General features: G+C 34.3%; 1 protein-coding gene across 1 annotated transcript; it reads right to left on the bottom strand.

Annotated features, from left to right (window-relative positions):
• Window positions 1-2,801: 2,801 nt before the first annotated feature.
• On the bottom strand, window positions 2,802-19,247 carry LOC126726721 (probable LRR receptor-like serine/threonine-protein kinase At1g56130). The gene is made up of 24 exons (XM_050432064.1): window positions 19,017-19,247; window positions 17,136-17,319; window positions 16,037-16,108; window positions 15,798-15,869; window positions 14,834-14,905; window positions 13,800-13,871; window positions 13,635-13,706; window positions 13,469-13,540; window positions 13,245-13,316; window positions 13,094-13,165; window positions 12,906-12,977; window positions 12,736-12,807; window positions 12,499-12,564; window positions 10,441-10,509; window positions 9,999-10,043; window positions 9,800-9,861; window positions 8,123-8,505; window positions 7,783-7,978; window positions 7,531-7,692; window positions 7,011-7,129; window positions 6,360-6,570; window positions 4,012-4,243; window positions 3,536-3,686; window positions 2,802-3,442 (listed from the first exon to the last, which is right to left on the bottom strand). Exons 1-24 carry the CDS (start codon window positions 19,138-19,140, stop codon window positions 3,071-3,073), a joined length of 3,096 nt encoding a protein of 1,031 aa, XP_050288021.1. The 5' UTR covers window positions 19,141-19,247; the 3' UTR covers window positions 2,802-3,070.
• Window positions 19,248-19,410: the final 163 nt, after the last annotated feature.

Here is a 19,410-nt window from a genome sequence, read left to right as displayed (position 1 = left end):
TATGCAAGAAAAAGACATTGCTTTGCCACTGAAAGGAAAATAAATTAAAATGGCACTCCTTTCCTCAAGCTTTAGGCATCAATTTTTTCAATTTCAATTTAGAGTAATGTTAGTAGCAACATGTTGCAATGTTGATATCATATGTGCTTAAGCTCAACTCTTGGGGAGGGCAGTTTGAAATGTGGTTTCTACAAACATAAGTGCCTTTTAATAAATTTCAACAAATAAAACCCAAGCTATCATTTCAATTCAATGCAATTTTAAACCAAACAACCATTTAAAATTTCTAGGGCTTCTTTGGTGAATTGGAGTGACTCGGGCGGTGTCACATTCTTCTAAAGAGGATCCAAAAATCAAAGGTCCAAGAGAAAGAGGCCCACTATTACTTCCACTACTAAGGATTTTTTTTTTTTCAAAATAACACCATTTTGCTAACAATTTCGTTAGTTAGCAACGTTTTCAAACTATTTATAGCAAACTAGCATCTCGAGTCTCACGAACTCGAGTTCAGTGTTGCAAATTGAGTCTTGCAAACTCGAGTTCTATGTGCTAAAATCAGCATGGAACTCAAGTTTTAGACACTCAAGTTTCTTTCTTGTTCTTCTTTCTCCAGACCCAATCATTCTTCCTTCTCTAGACCCTTTCTCTAAACCCAAATCAAAAACAACTCCAGACCCAAATCAAAACAACCCTAGACCCAAATCAAAATCAACCCCCATGGATCATAATATTTCATACCCCGTTCTTCCTTTTCTTCCCTTTCTCAAGCATTTCTCTTTTCCTCCACCACCACAAAAAGAAACAGGGAGAAAGAGAGAGGCAGCTTTCTTGATTTTCGGCTGAAGAACTCGTCGCCAAACTTTTTCCCTATCTCTCTTGGAATTTTCTCCCTCTCTTTGCAGGTTTTAATCCGGATGAGTTTGTTGGGTTTGGGTTCGCAATTTGTGATTAGGATGAGGTGGCGCGTTTGTTGGGTGTGGAGCTTTGTGAAACTAGTGGTGCGTTTGTTGGGGTGAGGAGTTGAAGGTAAAGTGAATCTTGGCTTTTGGTTTTGTTTTATAGAAACTCGAGTCTTTAAGACTCGAATTCCACGTGTTTCCACATGTACCTTTTTTCCACATCAAATTGCCAACACATAGAATTCAAGTCTTTGAAACTTGATTTGCAACACTATTCTCAAGTTTGAGAGACTCAAGATGCTAGTTTACCAAATAGTTTGAAAACGTTCCTAACTAACAAAATTGTTAGCAAAATGGTGTTATTTTGCAAAAAAATCCCCACCACTAATGCCTCTACTTGTTAGCATTTTAACATTTCCAGATGAGATTAAAACGAAAACAATAATAATAACTTTTCTACATATAGTTAAAATCTTAAAATTAAGTACCACGTTTTAATAGACCCCTAATACCTTCACCTTCGCCCACGCATAATCAAATCATTGATTTTGTGTTCTTTTTTTTAAAACATGATTTTATCAAAGCTTATCTTAGAGCATTAACAAATCAGCCGTTCAAAAAATGTGATTTTAACACATCAAAAAGCTAATTTATTATTTTAGCACACCATTTTACAATACACCATACATCACATCTTCTATTCTTTAGTTCAATACATGAAAATAATATATACACATATTAAAATAATGTATAAAAAATTAGAAACTCCAACAAAAAAAAAAATACAAAGTACAAAATCCATATAACACCACAACCACCACCAACACCACCCACAGCCCGCGCCCACCACAACCCACCACTATTACAAACCCACCCCACCAATTAAAACCAACCAAACACCACCAACAACCAAAATCAACCAACCAACACTGACAATCTTAACCACAACTCAAAATCAACCTAACCACCACCGGCCATCATAACACAACCACTGAAATCAACCCACAACTACCAAAATCAAACCACAAAACAACCCAAAAAGACACCGCCACAACCATGCGAAGAGAGAGAGAGAGAGAGAGAGAGAGAGAGAGAGAGAGAGAGAGAGAGAATTTTGATTAAAATAAGTAAAACAATTTTTACAACATCTGCCATTCTGTTGTACTGTTCTATTATTAGAATGGTACTGTAAATGAATGCAAATGTGTTAGAATTTGGAGCATGTGATGTAGGTGTTTTTTTGTGTTTATTATGCCAAATGCTAAAGCCACATTATGCTAATGCTCTTAGTACCCTTACAACTTAAATCTATCACATGATAAAAAATTGTATGATTGGTGGTAATTCTATTCACTTTATTTACAATCCATGCACTGTCAATGACCTAACACATGCAAGAAGCACAAGCAGGGATGGTACCCACACACTCATCACCAAACCAAAAACAGTGTCGATCCCTAGTCTAGTATCCACACTATCAAGTATTGCACTGGCCATTCTAAAAACTCTCCTTTTCAACCCAAAAGGCATGTTTCAAATTGGGACCAAATGGCCAAAGCTGATTTCTTCGTATCATTTAGTGATTTATTTTATTTTATTTTTTACTTTGAATTAGTCTTGCCAAACGAGCACTTACATCAGGGAGATCTTGCCTATTTATTGGCCTATATATCTCACAGTCCTATTGAGTGAGAATTGAGAAATGTAAGAATGATGTAGTCCTTCATTTTATGTTGGTTGGAGGGTCTAATCCACTTTATTCAAACAAGGCTAATTTGTGTTTCCTATGTGCATAGCTTATCAATCTTGCTATTTCTCATATTTCTGTGGCATTCATGCTCCATATGACATTTCATATATAGGATAAATAGTAACAAGAAGACTAGAAACGTCAAAATAAAGTTGTGATAGTAAAAAATTGTGGTCAAGCATATGATTTCACATCGATATTATGCAGCTATAAGCCTATAACTTCCTAAAGAAGAAAATTTTTGTTGTTTGTCAAAATTATGATACAAGACAAGACAAATATCTCAATATTTACACACATGACATCACATATTATCATTTGCAAAAGGTGAAAGCCAGTCAAGCATAGAGAGTTTTGAATTTGAAGTGCCTTACATAGCAAAGGCAATGTTACAGAGTGACTACAACAAAGACAGATGTTTTCACCTTCCATCTCCAATTATGCCACCAATCATGGTTTCAGTAACATTTACAGGAGAAGGCAATGGATTACTGAGTTGGCTAAGATCAGTGTTATCCCCATGATGCTTTCTATCTTCTTCACTCAAAAAGCTGCTTGTTATATCTTTGAAATTCCAATCAGTTAAATAACTCGGCTTTGATGTAACAATGCCTACCTCAATATCTCCTGCAAGCATGGCCACAACACGGGACATTGGTGGCCGCATGTTTGGTGATGCCTGTGTGCACATCAAAGACACTGCTATCACTCGAGTAGCTTCATTTTCATCAAATTCTGATAATGTGGGATCTACCAGCCTTAAACTCTGATTATTTTCATGTAAAGTCCATGCCTAGTGATTCATGACAAGGAGAGCAAATAAGAATTTTCTTTTTAATGCAATAAATTAAGAAATGGAAAAAGAGAGAAACTTCCTTTCCCATACCCATTCAAGGAGATAAATTTTTTCAGTGTCCAAGCTGTTGTCTGAGTTTGGTCTCCCACTTAGGATCTCCAAAGCAACAACACCAAAACTGAAAACATCAGCCTTCTCAGTCAGGTGCCCACGCATCGCATATTCCGGTGCCAAATAGCCTCTGCAAGATTTAAAATTAATATGCAAGTTTATTGATTTTTTTTTTTTTGATAGATTAATGTGCAAGTTTATTTAAAACCACCAATGTATCTTATCAGGTTCAATTTCCATAGGTAAATTGATTATCAGTAATGAAAAAGAAAACTCCAATAGCATCCTCAAGTTTGTAATAGTTATTGATCATTCTTCTAATGAATCTAGTGATTATTGATTGACTGTTACATACTTATATAAGGATCTATATCTTACACTGTATTATGCACCTTGGTACAATATAAAACAGGCATTAAAGACAAGGGCTTTGAGAAAGTGGATAAGGAGTTTACATGGTTCCTGCAACTCGAGTGCTGATGTGGGTTTTAGTGTCATCATAAAGCTTTGCCAATCCAAAATCTGATATTTTTGGGCATAGCACTCCATCAATCAAAATATTGCTAGCCTTCACATCTCGATGTACAATCCTTGGCCTTGACTCTTCATGGAGATAAGCAAGTCCTCTTGCAGTTCCCAAGCAAACACTAAAGCGAGTAGGCCAATCAAGATGCAACTTACTTTTTCCTACATTAGTAGTAGCTCCAATCTAATTAGATTAAGAGTTATCAATCAAATGCCAAATCCTTATTTAGGAGTTATTTGAGTGCAATGATACAAAGCTTCCCAAATGGATATTGTCAGAGAACATTAGAGTTTGGAAAAATCAGATTATGTTTTGGGGTAAAAAAACATATTGTCATATGAGATTTGGGCTACTTCAATCTATTTGGTAGTGGTCCAAAACATAATTGACAATGCTAAATGACATAACAACATTGCCTTAGTCCCAAAACTTGGGGGTTGGTTATAGATCCCCCACAGATTAATCAAGATTAGGCTCATGTATTCACTTATGTCATTCTATCTTATCTAAAATCATACCCTTTGTTGCTTCCTAAATTGACATGGGTTTTTTACTACTTCATGCAATGTTAATGTGAATATTAATCACGTTCCTCTGCACATAACTAAACCATCTCAAGTGACTCCCTCTCATCTTTTCATCAATATTTTCTCTATTTTAAAGCAAATTCCTTCATTTCAAATACCATTTTTCTTCGTATTTCTAGTTATTCATCTTAATATTCTCATTTAAGCTACAATAATTTTATGAACATGTTATTTCTTATGATCCTAATATTTAGTACCACGAATCATAGTTTGTATTATAACAGTCTTATAAAATTTTTCCTTTAACTTAATAAGTACTCTACGATCACACAATTTTCATAATGCGCTTCTCAACTTCCTTCACCTTGCTTTCATATGTCCTATGCTTCACTTCATCTTCAAACTCTCCACCCTTATGAATTGTGGATCTAAGATATCAAAGGCACTAACTCTTTGGTATCTCTTGACCCTCAAGTCTTAGAACTTATGAACTTTATTTATATTGTCACCAAACAAACATTCTATGTACTTCAAATTTACTTAGCAGAGATCCTTTATATTCTAAAACATCTCTTTAAATTTCTAATTAGACATTGACTCTGCATTTAGTTCATCCACTAAAACTATATCATTTGCAAAAGCATAGATTAGAGGATTTCATGTTGAATTGATTTGGTGAACTCACACAAAGAGATTTGGATTTAATATTTATCCTTGATGCAAACCTATAAGGATAGGAAACTTAATTGTGACGTCTTTCTTTGTTCTCTTTCTAGTTACAACTTTGTCATATATATATAAATATATATATATATATATATCCTTAGTCAACTTAATATACATAAAAGTAACTCTTTTTTTCCCTTAAAAATCACCACATAACCTCTTCAAATAACCTATCATATGATTTCTCTAGGTCAATAAAAACTATATGGGGGATCTTTATTGACTTCTTTATATCTTTCCTTTAGATGTTTAAGTAAAAAAATAGTAGGCATAAAACCAAATTGATTCTTTGTCTTAATCTATATTCAATCACACTCTCCCAAATTTTTTGTAACCACCAAAAGAAAAGCACTACTCATATCTGTGTTATGCCCCGAAAGGGCTAGTGTAGTCACAATTGAGACTCTTGATAGTTTTCATAAAACCCACAACCTAGTATTCGCCTTATATGGGACTCAACACACTTTGCTATTCAATATCAATCTAGGGCATCCCAAGATTCTCCACTTAAATCCCTAATGTTCTCGTCCAAGCCCACTTTGTGGGGGCAATGTCTCTGAGCTCAACAAGAGGTTACCAAGTTGGCTTTAATATTATTTGTAACCACCCGAAAAAAAAGTGCTAACCACATCTGCTCTATATCCCAAAAAGACTAGTCTAGTTACTATTGCTCTAATACAATGTTAAATTACCTATTAGAAAATGAAAATTTTAATCATTTAGCCACATAATTTTAACACTTCCCCTCACATGTGAGTTTAAACTCCTTTTTAATAGGAGAGGCCCAATACAAGGGATTTTGAATGGGAGGTAGAGTGGAGGAGATAGGAATCAAACTTAGGACCTCTTAAGTTGATACCATTAAATTACTAATTCTCTCAAAAGTTTAAGCTATTAGGAGATGGTGGATTTAATAATTAAGCTTCATAATTCTAACAAAAATTAAATATTTCTAATAATTGAATGAATGATGATTTTATGGGCAGCATGGAAGGTGTGAAATGAGTATAAAGTATGTTCCTACCAAATAGTGCCTGATCAAGGCTTCCATTTTCAAGATATTCATAAACAAGAAGGCGCCTATCTCCCTCAATGCAGCATCCATATAATTTCACAAGGTTACGATGTTGCACAGCAGATATGGTAGAAATTTCAGTTACAAATTGACTCTTCCCTTGGTGAGATGCAACCGATAATTGCTTCACAGCTACAATCCTCCCATCAGATAGTGTGCCCTGTGAAGTTATAAAAATCAGAGACACAAAAAGTGAAATTCAGGGTTTTTTTTTGGGTTCAAAAATGGGAATGTTGGTATGTTCCTTAAACATTGCGCTACTCCTTTATTCTTTTAAGCAACTCCGATAAATAGCATGACAAAACTTTATTATTGACTATAGCTAAAATGTTAAAGATAGCCAATTACATACAATTCTTAGGAAAAAAAAGGTTGTTTTCAGTATACAAAGCTCCCACCTTTTTTTTAGCCTTTGGAAACATAAATATATATTTTTTTTAAAGAAATTACTTTCTTAAAAGAAAATTTTAGTTGCTTTAGTTATCATTTAGGTGAACATTTTGCTGACTTAGTTCTGTCATCAAACATAATGTCAAGTGTCCAAATCCTATATTTCCATTAACATTTAGGTGAACATTTACATACAATAATGTACTTTACCTTGAAAACAGGTCCAAATCCTCCCTCCCCTAACTTTTTTGAAGGGTCGAAGTCATCGGTCGCACTTCTCAGCTCAGCATAACTGAAAGTGTTTGGTCGGGGGCCTATTCCAAGAAGCTCTGCAGGTTCAAGCAAGAGAGGATCTAGTTAACTGATTTAAACTCTTCATTATTGTCATAGTTATATATTTTGAAGAATTCAATTTTTCTTTTGATTTTTTTTTTTGGTGGGGGGGGGGGGGGGGGGTTAGGGGGTGTTGGTAACATAGGATTTCAATTTAAAGATATTAATTATGTAGAAAATTTCAGCCGGACCCTTATTCCCTTTCATGAAAAGGATCCATATCATTATCCAAGCAATAATAGTACTGATACTTTTCTAACTACTCTAGGATTTAGCCTTTTCAATTATCAGAGAGTAACTTGAATTTTAACCAAAAGTGAGTGGTACAAAGTCCATTAGTGTTTATTTCTTAGGCTGTATTTCACCAGTACCTCCACTACTGCTGTTATGTTCTTACCGTCCTCATTATTGTGCTGTGGTTTTCTCTTCATGTAGAAAACTGCAAATATGAAAATCAAGCTCACGACTCCAACAGGGACTGCAATTCCTACAATCAAACCTAACCTGCTTTTCTTTCCTCGATTGCTTGGTGGAATTCCAGTAACATTAGATTCAAAATCTGAGTAATTATTTATTATTAGTAATAAGTAGAAAATAATCATATAAATAACATCACAAATCAATTCATAAATCATATCATATACATTACCTGAAACAACATGAATGGCTGAAATTAGTGGCCCATAATAACCTTGTACAGGTATGCAACAAGTGCCCTTACCAGCCCAAAATAGATGAATTTCAAGATAATTCTCTGACACATTAGCCTTAAAAATCTTCTGGAGTGCTCTCTCAACGCCACCCGCCTCCTTTGATATGTCAAAGTCCTTCAATTCTAGACTACCCTAGAAAACAAATTATAGGATAATCTTATAATTCTTATTGAATGAATTAAAATGGGATTCTTTGAAATTAAAAATAATTTTTATTATAGAAACTCTACACGAGGAGGTCATGATATATTTTTCCCTAAAGCAATCTATAGTCACCTGAATGTAGATATCAAATACACGCCTCCCTAGACTCTTCCAAGTTTGAGAGCGTCGATCATCAAAACCAGTTTCCGCAAAAAACAAGCTGACATTATAAAGACCATTATCAAGACCTAGGCCATAGTATCTAAGTGATCCTGGGGACATCCTTGAAGTTTGGTAAAGTTCTGGGGTGCTAGTTGCAATGACTTGTGCCAAAGTGTTTTCAACATAACTTTGATTATTTCTCTCTGCAAACAACCCCACATTGCTGACTGCCCATTTTTGTGTATTAGTTACATAATACCATGCTGCACCAAAGGACGATGAGTTTTCAGCCTCGTACACTATACCCTCAGCAGGCATCTCTGGACCACCACACTTGATTGAAAAGTTTGCATCTGTGGAATCATTATGATTGCACTTGTCATGATAGAAAATTAAAACTTCAAAAATAAAAGATCCACACTGAAGCTTTTAGATTATGTAAACTCAACCAATTTCACTTACTGATGCTTTCCCAAAAGAAGCTAATACAAATTTCTGTTCAGAATAAATATATTCAGGTTGATTTTGGCTTGGAAGAGTGTGATTTATATAAGACCAATTTCACTTACTAATGTTTTCCCAAAAGAAGCTAATATAAATTTCTGTCCCGAATAAATATATTCAGGTTAATTTTGGCTTGGAAGAGTGTCATTATATAAGTTACATGCCAATGCAATATATTTTACCTTTCATTTCCTAGTATAATTGAAATTCATAAAGTAGGCACCATACATTAACCATTCAGGTTATCAGGGTAAAATTAATAGTTGCAGAAAGAAACAACTTTCTCTCTCTCTCTTCTAATACACACAAGCATGTATAAAATAAGAGGGTATTGCTTCTGTCCACCCTACAGTTGGCTTTATAAAAGATGAAGGCTCAAGTTTGTAAAATTTCTGGCTTTCCAAGTTGTAGCAAAGTTCATGCATACTTCTTTTGTCAATAACCATCTGAGTATTAGATTATTTAATCTCTAAAGGAGTTGTAATGAGTACAGCTCAGAGCAGCCACAAAGCCAAATTTCAATATGACTTTCTTGTTCCTTTTTTGACATCTATAGAATTAACATAAGCTAGCCCGCCTTCTTACTTCAAGTTTCTCATTGTGACAAGAACACAAATGTGTTTCATCCCCTTAGCGATTTTACAATTGATATAAAGGAAGTATCAATAGAAAAATAATACCTGAGATGAAGCGCAAATTTCCTTAACTTGATATTAAATTAAATCATAAATAACTAAAGGGGTAACCTATGGCAAACTACCCTATCAAGATTAACAGGGTCTGACCCACTTTCTGCTATAATAATGTCAGGTTTTGTAAAAATTCAGCCAATCAACAAATCAAAGGAAACTCTTAAAAGGGGAAGGATGAATTAGATTATTTTTTCCTTTTTCAAAAACATGAACATAATTTTTTAGCTTATACATGAAATACCATTTATTGTTCAAATATTGTTTGGCTACACAATACTCAAGAAAATAGGAAGATATCTATTTTTTTATGGTTGTAGATTAATTTGATATAGTTTGATTTGAATCTATATATGATCCCACCATTCTATGGAAAAATACCAGGGCCCCATCAATCATGATAGGTTGTGCCCTGTTATATCCCATAACAAAGTATAAGAAAGAAATAACTTACAAACTGGAGAGTTCCTATTGCATGGGAAATTTCTCTGGAGGCAATTCAGTCTTGGCATAACACTGCAAACACAGATTTGAATTAACAAATTTCATGAAAGAATTCATTCAACTAAAGATGTGAAATGGTAATCACTTTCTTTCTCATGCCTACTTTTGGACTTTGTTAAAAGAGGGTGAAAGGAGGAACCATAACTCACCTTATGTTTGATTTGTCAAATACGAAGTTGTTTGCCACCAAATTCCTACATAATTTTATCCAATGATCCTTCGTCACTATCACAATTGATACTTATTATTAGAGATGATATATAGGATAATTTTTTCTTTTCTTATTTTTAAAATGGAGCATTAGAAGTTTTCTTTTGAGGTAGCTAATCATCATTTCCAGAAGCTCTAGTATAGATAGACACCCATAGAATGAAAGAAACCAAGTTCAAGTTTCTAAACGGTATTTTTTTATATTCTTTAAATTACTATGGCTGGAATAAATTAATTTGATTCTTCAATTACATTCATGTGGCATATACTAAAATAAACCAGTTAGGTTTATGTCAATAGCACCTGGTGTTCATACCTAGGTGTTAAATTCAGAAAAAAAAAGATATGAAAGAAAAGAGTACTATCATTTGAGATACATACAGTTGTAAGTTTGAGGATGCAGTTACCCATGAGGGAAATCCTCCAGACAGATGATTGTAGGACAAATCTCTGCATGCAAAGGAATGTGAAAAGTATTGAGCAGACACATGATGCACCCCCACCCAAAAAAAATTCAGAATAAGAAATCTACAAAGCAACTAGACTGTTTTATCAATTGGTCGCATGCCAAATGCAAAACATTCTGATTTGGACACTTTATTGCATGAAATTTAGAAGATACCATACAAAGTAAAAAGGTTTCTTCTTCTTCTTCTTCTCTTTTTTGCCCCTTGATCAATTTAGTTTAAGAATTATGCAAACTTGAAATGATAATAACAGCAATTAATTAATTAATTAATATTTTTAGGTATATTTTACATATTTTATTTGTAGTTAGGCAATAAAAATAAAGAAAGAAAAGAAAGTAGAATACTAGAATATGACAATACTATTATTTAAGCCAAAAAAAGGGGGAGTTTCTCTATTTTATAGGGAAAGGGAACTTTCTCCATTGTTAGGGATATATTCGCCCAAGTCCATGTGCGGGCTTAGGCCCATTGTACTATTCCTAGTGTAATTTGTCTACTAGTCCTTAAGGTTAGCAGTTGTATGGATCCTAACTAGTGAAGGAAGAATTGGAGTAATTCGAGGTAGTTGTGGACTCCCAAGAGAAGGTAGAGAGAGTTTAGAGAGAATTGGCTTATCATTCACATAATGAGCAAGTAAAAATACATGATTCTATTTATACTCGAGATCTTGGTATTTTTTAAGCAAGATTATCTCTAAATAACTTCTAATCAACGAACCAATTGTAACAAAGTGCTCTAACAACTACCTTAATGAAATTCAATCTTTAGCTTCCTACTTGCCTATTTCCCTCACACGTCATGATTCTCACACATAATTCCTACACATGATGCTACTTTCACACACTTACACACATAATTCTGGCTGTTGACTTGCTTGCACACTACATATGGGTTGGGGTTGCTTGGCAAGCATAGCACAAGGCCCTTACTAGGCTCCCAAGATATCTCTCCCTTTGAAAAGCACCTTGCCCACAAGGTGAGGGAATTGGAGCTGCAAGGTATGAAATAACTCTCATGTCACATAATCTGCATGAGTGCCTTGAGTTGACAAGCGCCTCTATAGCAACCTTGTTGCCCAGCTTAGTCACTATTCTTTGTAAGATTTCTTTGGGTTCAGGAGAGAGATCCCCCTCTTTGTTAACTTGAGGATATGTTGACAAAGGAGTGGTATTTAATTTTCCCAATTTTGGCCTGAGGTAGACACTTGAAAGACTGGATGGATCTGAAATTCAAAGGAATCCTTTGAAGGATCTAAATGGAACAAAGTACATCGGTGACAGCTTCAGATGGCTTCTAAGTCCCAAATATTTTTTTCTGTAAGGGAGTCTTAAGAACAACTAATCATCCACTGAGTATTCTTAACTAATTATGTGTTTGTTAGCTTGTATAGTCATTCTTTCTTGGGCAGCTACAAGATTGTTTTTAAGGATAGACAAGATCTGCTCCTATGTCTTCAACCATCTATAATTTGCCAGTACCAGGTATGTGGTCTATGAGTCAAGGGGGTGGAAATTGGAAACCCATACAGGGCTTCAAAGGGAGTCTTGATGGTGGTTTGAAAATTGCTGTTATTCCAATATTCTGCCAAGGGCAACCAATCTAACTACTTTTTAGGCTTGTAACAAGTATAGGATCTCAAGTAATGCTACTCTACCTAGTTGACCATTTCAATTAGCCATCTTTCCAAGGATGAATATTGTTAAAAGATACTAAAATACTCACTCACACACACAATCACACACAGATTTGCTTGAAATGAATAAGATACACATACCGAGGAGATTCACTTGAAACATAAAAAATAAAAAGAATAATGTTAAAGCATACTGAAAAACTAGAAGGGTTAACATTAAATATTTAAGATGACATTATTATAATCTCATTGGAACCTAAGAATAATGTTAAATCATACTGAAAGGGAAAACATTAAGAGATTAAGATGACGTATTATTCTGTTATGAGAACTTACACATTCAAAAGTTCTTCACTCTTTAGGCTAGGAAGTGTACCAGAGAGACTATTGTTTCCAAGAAATCTAACCATTTTGATAGAGTGTAAGAGAAAGCACAGGAGAATTAAAAAAGGACTGGGGTGTTGGGGGGGGGGGGGGGGGGGGGTTTGTGTTGTGGGTGCAATTGTGGATAAAACATAAGTCCACGATGATAACAAAAAGAAAGGAAAAACAAGAAGGAAAGGGCATATTTACAAGGATTTGAGAGAACTTATACTGAACAAACCACTTGGTATTTCACCTGTTAAGTTGTTGAAACTCAAATCCCTGAAAAAGTAAGTGATAAATTGAGAGAAACAAATAGAACAGAAAGAAGTCTCAGAAATCAGTCAGAATTTAAGGTTTGACTGTCCATTGGAACTTACAGTGTTTGTAAAATTTTGTATTCTCCAATATCAGATGGAATATTTCCAGTAATCAATGCATTTCTTAGAACTCTAAGGGAGAAAATAACAATGGATAATTAGTGCATAGGTGAATGAGTTTAGATTGTATATGCGGTAAAAAAAATGTTGGATGGCATATGAGTGAATGGCGGGGTAAGTTAACTTACAAGTCAGTCAATGACATCAAATTTTTAATAAAGTCAAGGGAGGAGCTCACATTGTATATATCACTGATTCGCCTACACATAGACACAAACATTATGAAACTGGTCTTGTTGAGAGAGATAGTGATTACAGTAATTTGAAAAATATACTCACAAACTTTGCAATGAGGTCAAGTTAGAAAAACTGGATGGTATTGGACCATCAAAAGAGTTTCCTTGAAATCTCCTACAAAAACATTTAACCAGCTTATCAACAGTTGTATTATAGTAGCCATACTTCTCTGCTTTGAAGGAATGCATAAAAATCTAGAGATGACTAAAATTTATCATCCACGTAAAATACATTTGAAGATGAAACCAGAAACTTTGATGGCTTACAGAGATGTTAGCTTTGTCCAGTTTCCAATGAAGTCTGGTATCCTTCCAGTGAAAGGACTGTCTGACGCCCACCTGAAACCCAAGCATATCTATTGTAAGCTGTGCTCATGATAAAAATCTTCATTTACATGAGTAAAATAAATAAATAAAGTGATGTCCTCTTAACATGGTTTGCATGTTTTGAAGGTTTGCAAATGTCGATGGGATTTCACCACGCAATCCACAACTGTTAATGTAACTGCAAAATTCACAAGCCAATAAGATTTAGACATTGCAATATGACACACTCTTGCACATGATTAAACTGAAGTAAAAGAATGTTAAAACTTACATTTGCTCAAGATTGACCAAATTACCCAGTTCTGGAGGAAGTGTTCCTGAGAAATTATTTGAACCAAAAGACCTGCACGATATATATCCAGAGAAGTTATATGTCAAAGAAATCATCAAAATTCATATGGTGTATTTCTTTCTCCCAGTAGTCAGTTTCAAAACTGATTTCTTTGACTATTTAATTAAATGCAAATTCTGATTAACATTCAAGGGCTTTTTTCAATCTAGTAGTAAAAGAGGCCTTCTTTTTATTTATTATGAAATAATGTTAGACAAAATGGCCCAGATAAAATTTTCTAATTTTGATATTATGATATTTTAAGCATCAGGTTTGTAAATCATCAAAACTAGTTAAATAATGTCAATAACAGTACCAGCTGAAATTTATTTTAAGTTCATGATCCTAGATGACTAATATCTTAAAATACAAGTTACCACTGCCATTTAAGAGGTTTCTTGGCTTCTTTAGTAATGTTAGATAGAATGATATAAATAAAAATTTTCATTTTTAAGTTGAAATTTATGAAAGCTTTATATATGTTAAGTTTTCAATGAAATAAGTGAGATAATATCAAAAATTGTCCTAGTTAGATTTCTGTTTATGTACCTTTTGGACAATGAGCCTATTATCATATTAAAAATTCACAATTATAATCTAGATCACTTGAATATTTATGTAAAACTCTTAACATTTCTAGCAAAACACAATTTGGATAGGAATAGTAAAGTGACAACTCAGAAAGGGTAGCTAGTATCCAGGCCCAGAATGCTACCTTTTAAGAATTTTCAGGTAAGTCGTTACCAATAACAACAGGTAGTATTTTTTGCCACATGAAACCGTTCTAAAACTCACTTTTCCTTTCTATTATATCATGTGCAAGATTTTAAAATGAATCTTCGTTCCATAGAATTCAGAAAAGCAATTAACTTCCATCAAAATAAGGCCTTGCATTTACAAAACAAAACTTTTGATTGATGCTTTCTTTTCACAGAATAATTGATGTTTCACTGTAGGGTGCTTTCGTGTCTTACAGCACAGTTAGCTCCTTCAGGTTTCCAAGCTCCTTTGGGATGGTTCCAGAAAACAAATTGTGGGCAATTGACCTAAAATGTTAAAAAAACAATAAATCTAGGAATCAACAAACAGATACTCTCAGCAATTATACTTTATAATTTACCCACCAGTATTTATCAATTATTTCTATAAATAACATCACATTATATTTGTATGGAAGTATCAAAAAGCATAATTAAGAAAATGAAATAATTGTTAAGATGAACAAATAGTAAACAGATTATAACTGGAAAGCACAAAAGAATTTTGGTATGAAAAATGTCCAAGACAGCATATGTTGCTGGCTTAATGTGTAACTGTCTAAGGTAGCAATAGAAGTGCTAAGGCATGATAATTCTTGTTACATGTAAGGTTTCACCTTTATGAAGCAAGGGTAACAGAGGATTTGAGGAGCCTTGATAATTAATTGAATATCAACGCATGTTAGGCATGCATTATGCATGTTCCTGTGCTGCTTGCGATGTGGTTTTGAGGAGCCTTGATAATTACTTGAAATTTTTGTTGTAAAGATTCATATTATTTGAAATTCATTTGCTGGGTAAACTCTCTCTATAACCCCTTTTCGTAATGCAGAAGGCCTTTGGAAATTAGATATGAACTAATTCTCCTCTTAACAACTATTAAAATAAAATAGAAGGCTACGTTTAGGCCTTTCATTTCATCCCCTCTCCATCCACATGATGGGTACTTGCATTCATCCACGACACAAGCAAAGGTTCTACCGAACAAAAATGATTCATGGTCAGATAGTTTATATTGCACTTAACAAGTTGGATATGTTTTACATAATTTTTACTGAATATATCTTTATGTTACCTTAGTCACTGCAGGAACATGAACCTACTCTAATAGATGACAAGCATAAAGTCAAATATTTGCTTCAAAGTTTGAACTATATATATGCCTTCTTTCAATACTTACAATAACGTCAATGCAGATAAATTTCCAATAAAGGTTGGCAAGGGGCCCGTGAAGAAATTTTGATCAATCTTCCTACAGATGTAGAACAAAATTATCATCTTTAAATCTGAATCTCTCATTCAAATGAAAATTTTAACAATCTAATAAACAATAAGTTTCTTTCCCCACCTTAAAAAAGACAAATAGAAAAAATGAGTTAACTATCATAAATCAAATGCAGAGAGTGAAGAAATCCATACAAGAAGGTAAGAAATTTCAAAGCCACAAGTTCTTCTGGAATCACTCCTCGTTTGTTCAAGGCATACACTCTCCTGGAAAAATATAAGAACAGCTAGCTTGCAATAAGTAAAGAAAATGATATGTATTCAAAAAGATATGTTAAGGTTAGCATGTGATAGACTACCACTTATTCCAAAAGCTTATTGATTGAAAAATAGTGAATTTAATCACTTAACCATTATCCTAACAATCCCATCATGCGCAAGAGATTTATGGCTCAGTGACTCTATTGATTCTCTCTCACAAGGAGAAGTTGGGTTCAAATCCACCCCACTCCCACTTGTTAAGCCAAAAAATCCCCTTACATATGGGCTTAAAATTGCCTTCAATAAATAGGATCCAGCATATTGAATAACTTTTAAATGCAAGGTAGAGTGAGACAATTAAGACTCAAATTCAAGAGTATCCATTCTGATACCATAGTAAAATACCCTTTGTCCCACAAAAGTTTAAACTGGTAGTAAAATGTGAATTAAATCCCTTATAATACTAAGGAGGAGGGTTGGGCCTAAGAAGAAATGAGGAAGGAAAGTAGGGCACTATGTATCTATTAGGACTTAGGAGACATGTCTCCACTCTCCAATGTTGAGTGAGAATCTCTTGAGGTGTAACATTATTGATGGGCGATGGCACCCAAACATTTTTTCATGGCCTCTCTAAGAGAATTGAATATGTTTTAGCTTTCCAGGAACTGAAATTGTAGTGATATATCTCAAGGGGTCAACATGGAAAGAGACAATATACTCCACAATCTACTATCAGAGTTTGAGTAAATCTTAATTCTTAACTGCCCATTTATGTGAATCTCAAATGGAAAAATGGAGTCCATTTCCTTGGTTGCACTATAACAAATAATTGTTAACAGTCCATGAATGGAAGTTTGGATTAGAGAAATAGGCACAATACCACAAGTTGAGAACACATGTCCAAAACTTGGGACTTGTCTGCATCATGTGGGGTCCATTACACTAGAATGTTAGATCCCAGGTGATTAAAATGCAAACTACTAGTATTTATTCTCTTTTGATGTCCTATTATGAGAGAGAGAGAGAGGCATACATTCGTGTAATATGGCAGACAGTGCCATTGTTGTAGGCACAGTCGCATTTGATAGATGGGTTATTCATTGGGTCCTCCAAATCAGTTTCATTTACGGCAGTTCCGCTACATGGATCTCCACTTATGTTCCACAATGCCACTGCTTGTGCATCCCATTGTTGGAATATTGAGTTCAATGCTCTCACTGTAATACAACCCTCAATATCATCACATCACTATCACATACTCAAATGATATAACCAAAATATAGGGTCTGTTTGGATTGAGCTTATTGTTGCTGAAACTGAAAACTGAAAACACTGTAGCAAAATAATTTTTAAATGTATAAATAGTACCGTGGGACACATTTTTAATATTTTTTAATACGTGAACAGTGTCAACACAGTGCGTGAACAGTGTCTTCACTGTTCATAACAGTAAAATTTGTCCCCCAAAGTCAACAAATGCGAGCCAAAAAAAAAAGGGAGAAAACGTGAACTCCAGAAAACGCAAATGCAGAAACGCGGAGCCCAAACGCCCTCATAAAGACGTTCTAGATTCCAAAATACACTTTGATATAAAACAAAATTCAAATTCAAAATTTCTTGCAAAAGAACCTGACCAAATCCAGTATATAATATATGACCAAGGCCCAAGATCTTTTCTCTTATATTTTTGGGGATTAGATTGTTATGTAGTCCAAGGCCCAAATCCGAATATAACTATAGATGGCCATGGCCCAGTACACTTTTTTCTTTTTTTCTTTTTTCTATGTACTATTTTGGATAATCTTTAAGGCTAAAGCACGTTAAACATTTCACCAAAACAACAGTTTTAAAAGTCTCCTATCATAACTATAGACCACTAGCAGTCACTAATCTCTGAAGTCTGACCAACATTCTTTCCGAAATTCTCATCAATCATACACTTTCCGAATCCCATTACTGTGGGACCACCTTAGTTCGCTCCACTCTCAACCATGTGAGTCCCACCCTTCACTGTACAACCTCCCCCAAATCCAACCGTCCCTCCTCCAAATGGGCCCCACGCTAGCTCGGCAGATCCCAAATTTTTCACAGCGGTACCTCATCAACACCGAAAGCTGGGTGGGCCCATCTTCTTCTACTGCAGCAATGAGGGAGACATCGAATGGTTCACCGAAAACACCGGCGAACCGCTTAGTGCATAATTCTTCACTAAATTAATATGGGCAATAATGGCGGTTCGCTTCTACTTCTACTGCGGCAGCGGTTTTAATTTTGCTAAAATCTTGTAAAATTCCATTTAGTGCATAATTCTTCAGTTAATTACTATGATTTTTGTAGTGACTAAAACTAAGAAAAGTGGTCGTTTATATCCTTATGATTTCATACACTTTGTCCTCCAAAAGTTACAATAAACTTCGTTCAATTTAAATTAAATTAATACATTTTGGTAAATTAATAAAGTCATAACATATAAATTGATACAATTTTGCATGGAGGTTTTTTTTTTTTTTTTTTGAGAAACAAATACACACATAAGGGGGAGGAAAAGAAATTCTAACACAAATACGCTCCACAATTTTGCATGAAGATTTTGAGGAAAGAAAAAAGTTGATGCAATTAAAGTAACAAATAATTGATGATGTGATATCAAGTTCGCACCAAAATAATTGAGTGAGTCCTTGCTAAAATCTCTTAATATCTCATACAAAGCTAGGAATAAAAATGGACAGATTTGGCTTTGCCAACGTTTAAATTGATGTGCTTGCTTTACTGCAATTTCATATTGAGCCAACTCTATACAGATATGGTTGAATACAATTCATATATACAGATTTGAGAGTTTCATATCAGTATATTGAAATGAAATGAAATGAATAATTTATTACAAAATATACAAACAGAGAGAGAGTAGTACCTTCAGAAGGGTCTGTGGTTGCAGTTTGGGCGTTTGAGATGTCAAACGATACTAGGAAGAAGAACAAGAAACAGTAACCATAAGCAAATATTGAAGATGACTGTGGCTTCACTTTCATATTCATCTTCAGAGCTTCCTATTTTACATGGAAAAATGAAGTAGATCTAGATATATAAAACACTTTCAGTTACATATATATCTTAGAGTAGTAGCATTGACCAATGGATTTACCCAAAAAAAAAAAGCAATGACCAATGGAGCTTAAACACTATATAGGGACATGTAACATGACAAATTAAATTTAATGTTCAACTTGGAAGTATTTGGCCACGTGTCAAGCAGTGAACAAAAAAAAACCAATGAATAGTGATAGCCATTGTGTGTACGGATTACA

Source organism: Quercus robur, chromosome 5 (genome assembly GCF_932294415.1).
Source record: "Quercus robur chromosome 5, dhQueRobu3.1, whole genome shotgun sequence".
Classification (NCBI taxonomy): Eukaryota; Viridiplantae; Streptophyta; class Magnoliopsida; order Fagales; family Fagaceae; genus Quercus; species Quercus robur.
This window is presented reverse-complemented; position numbering and strand designations above follow the sequence as displayed.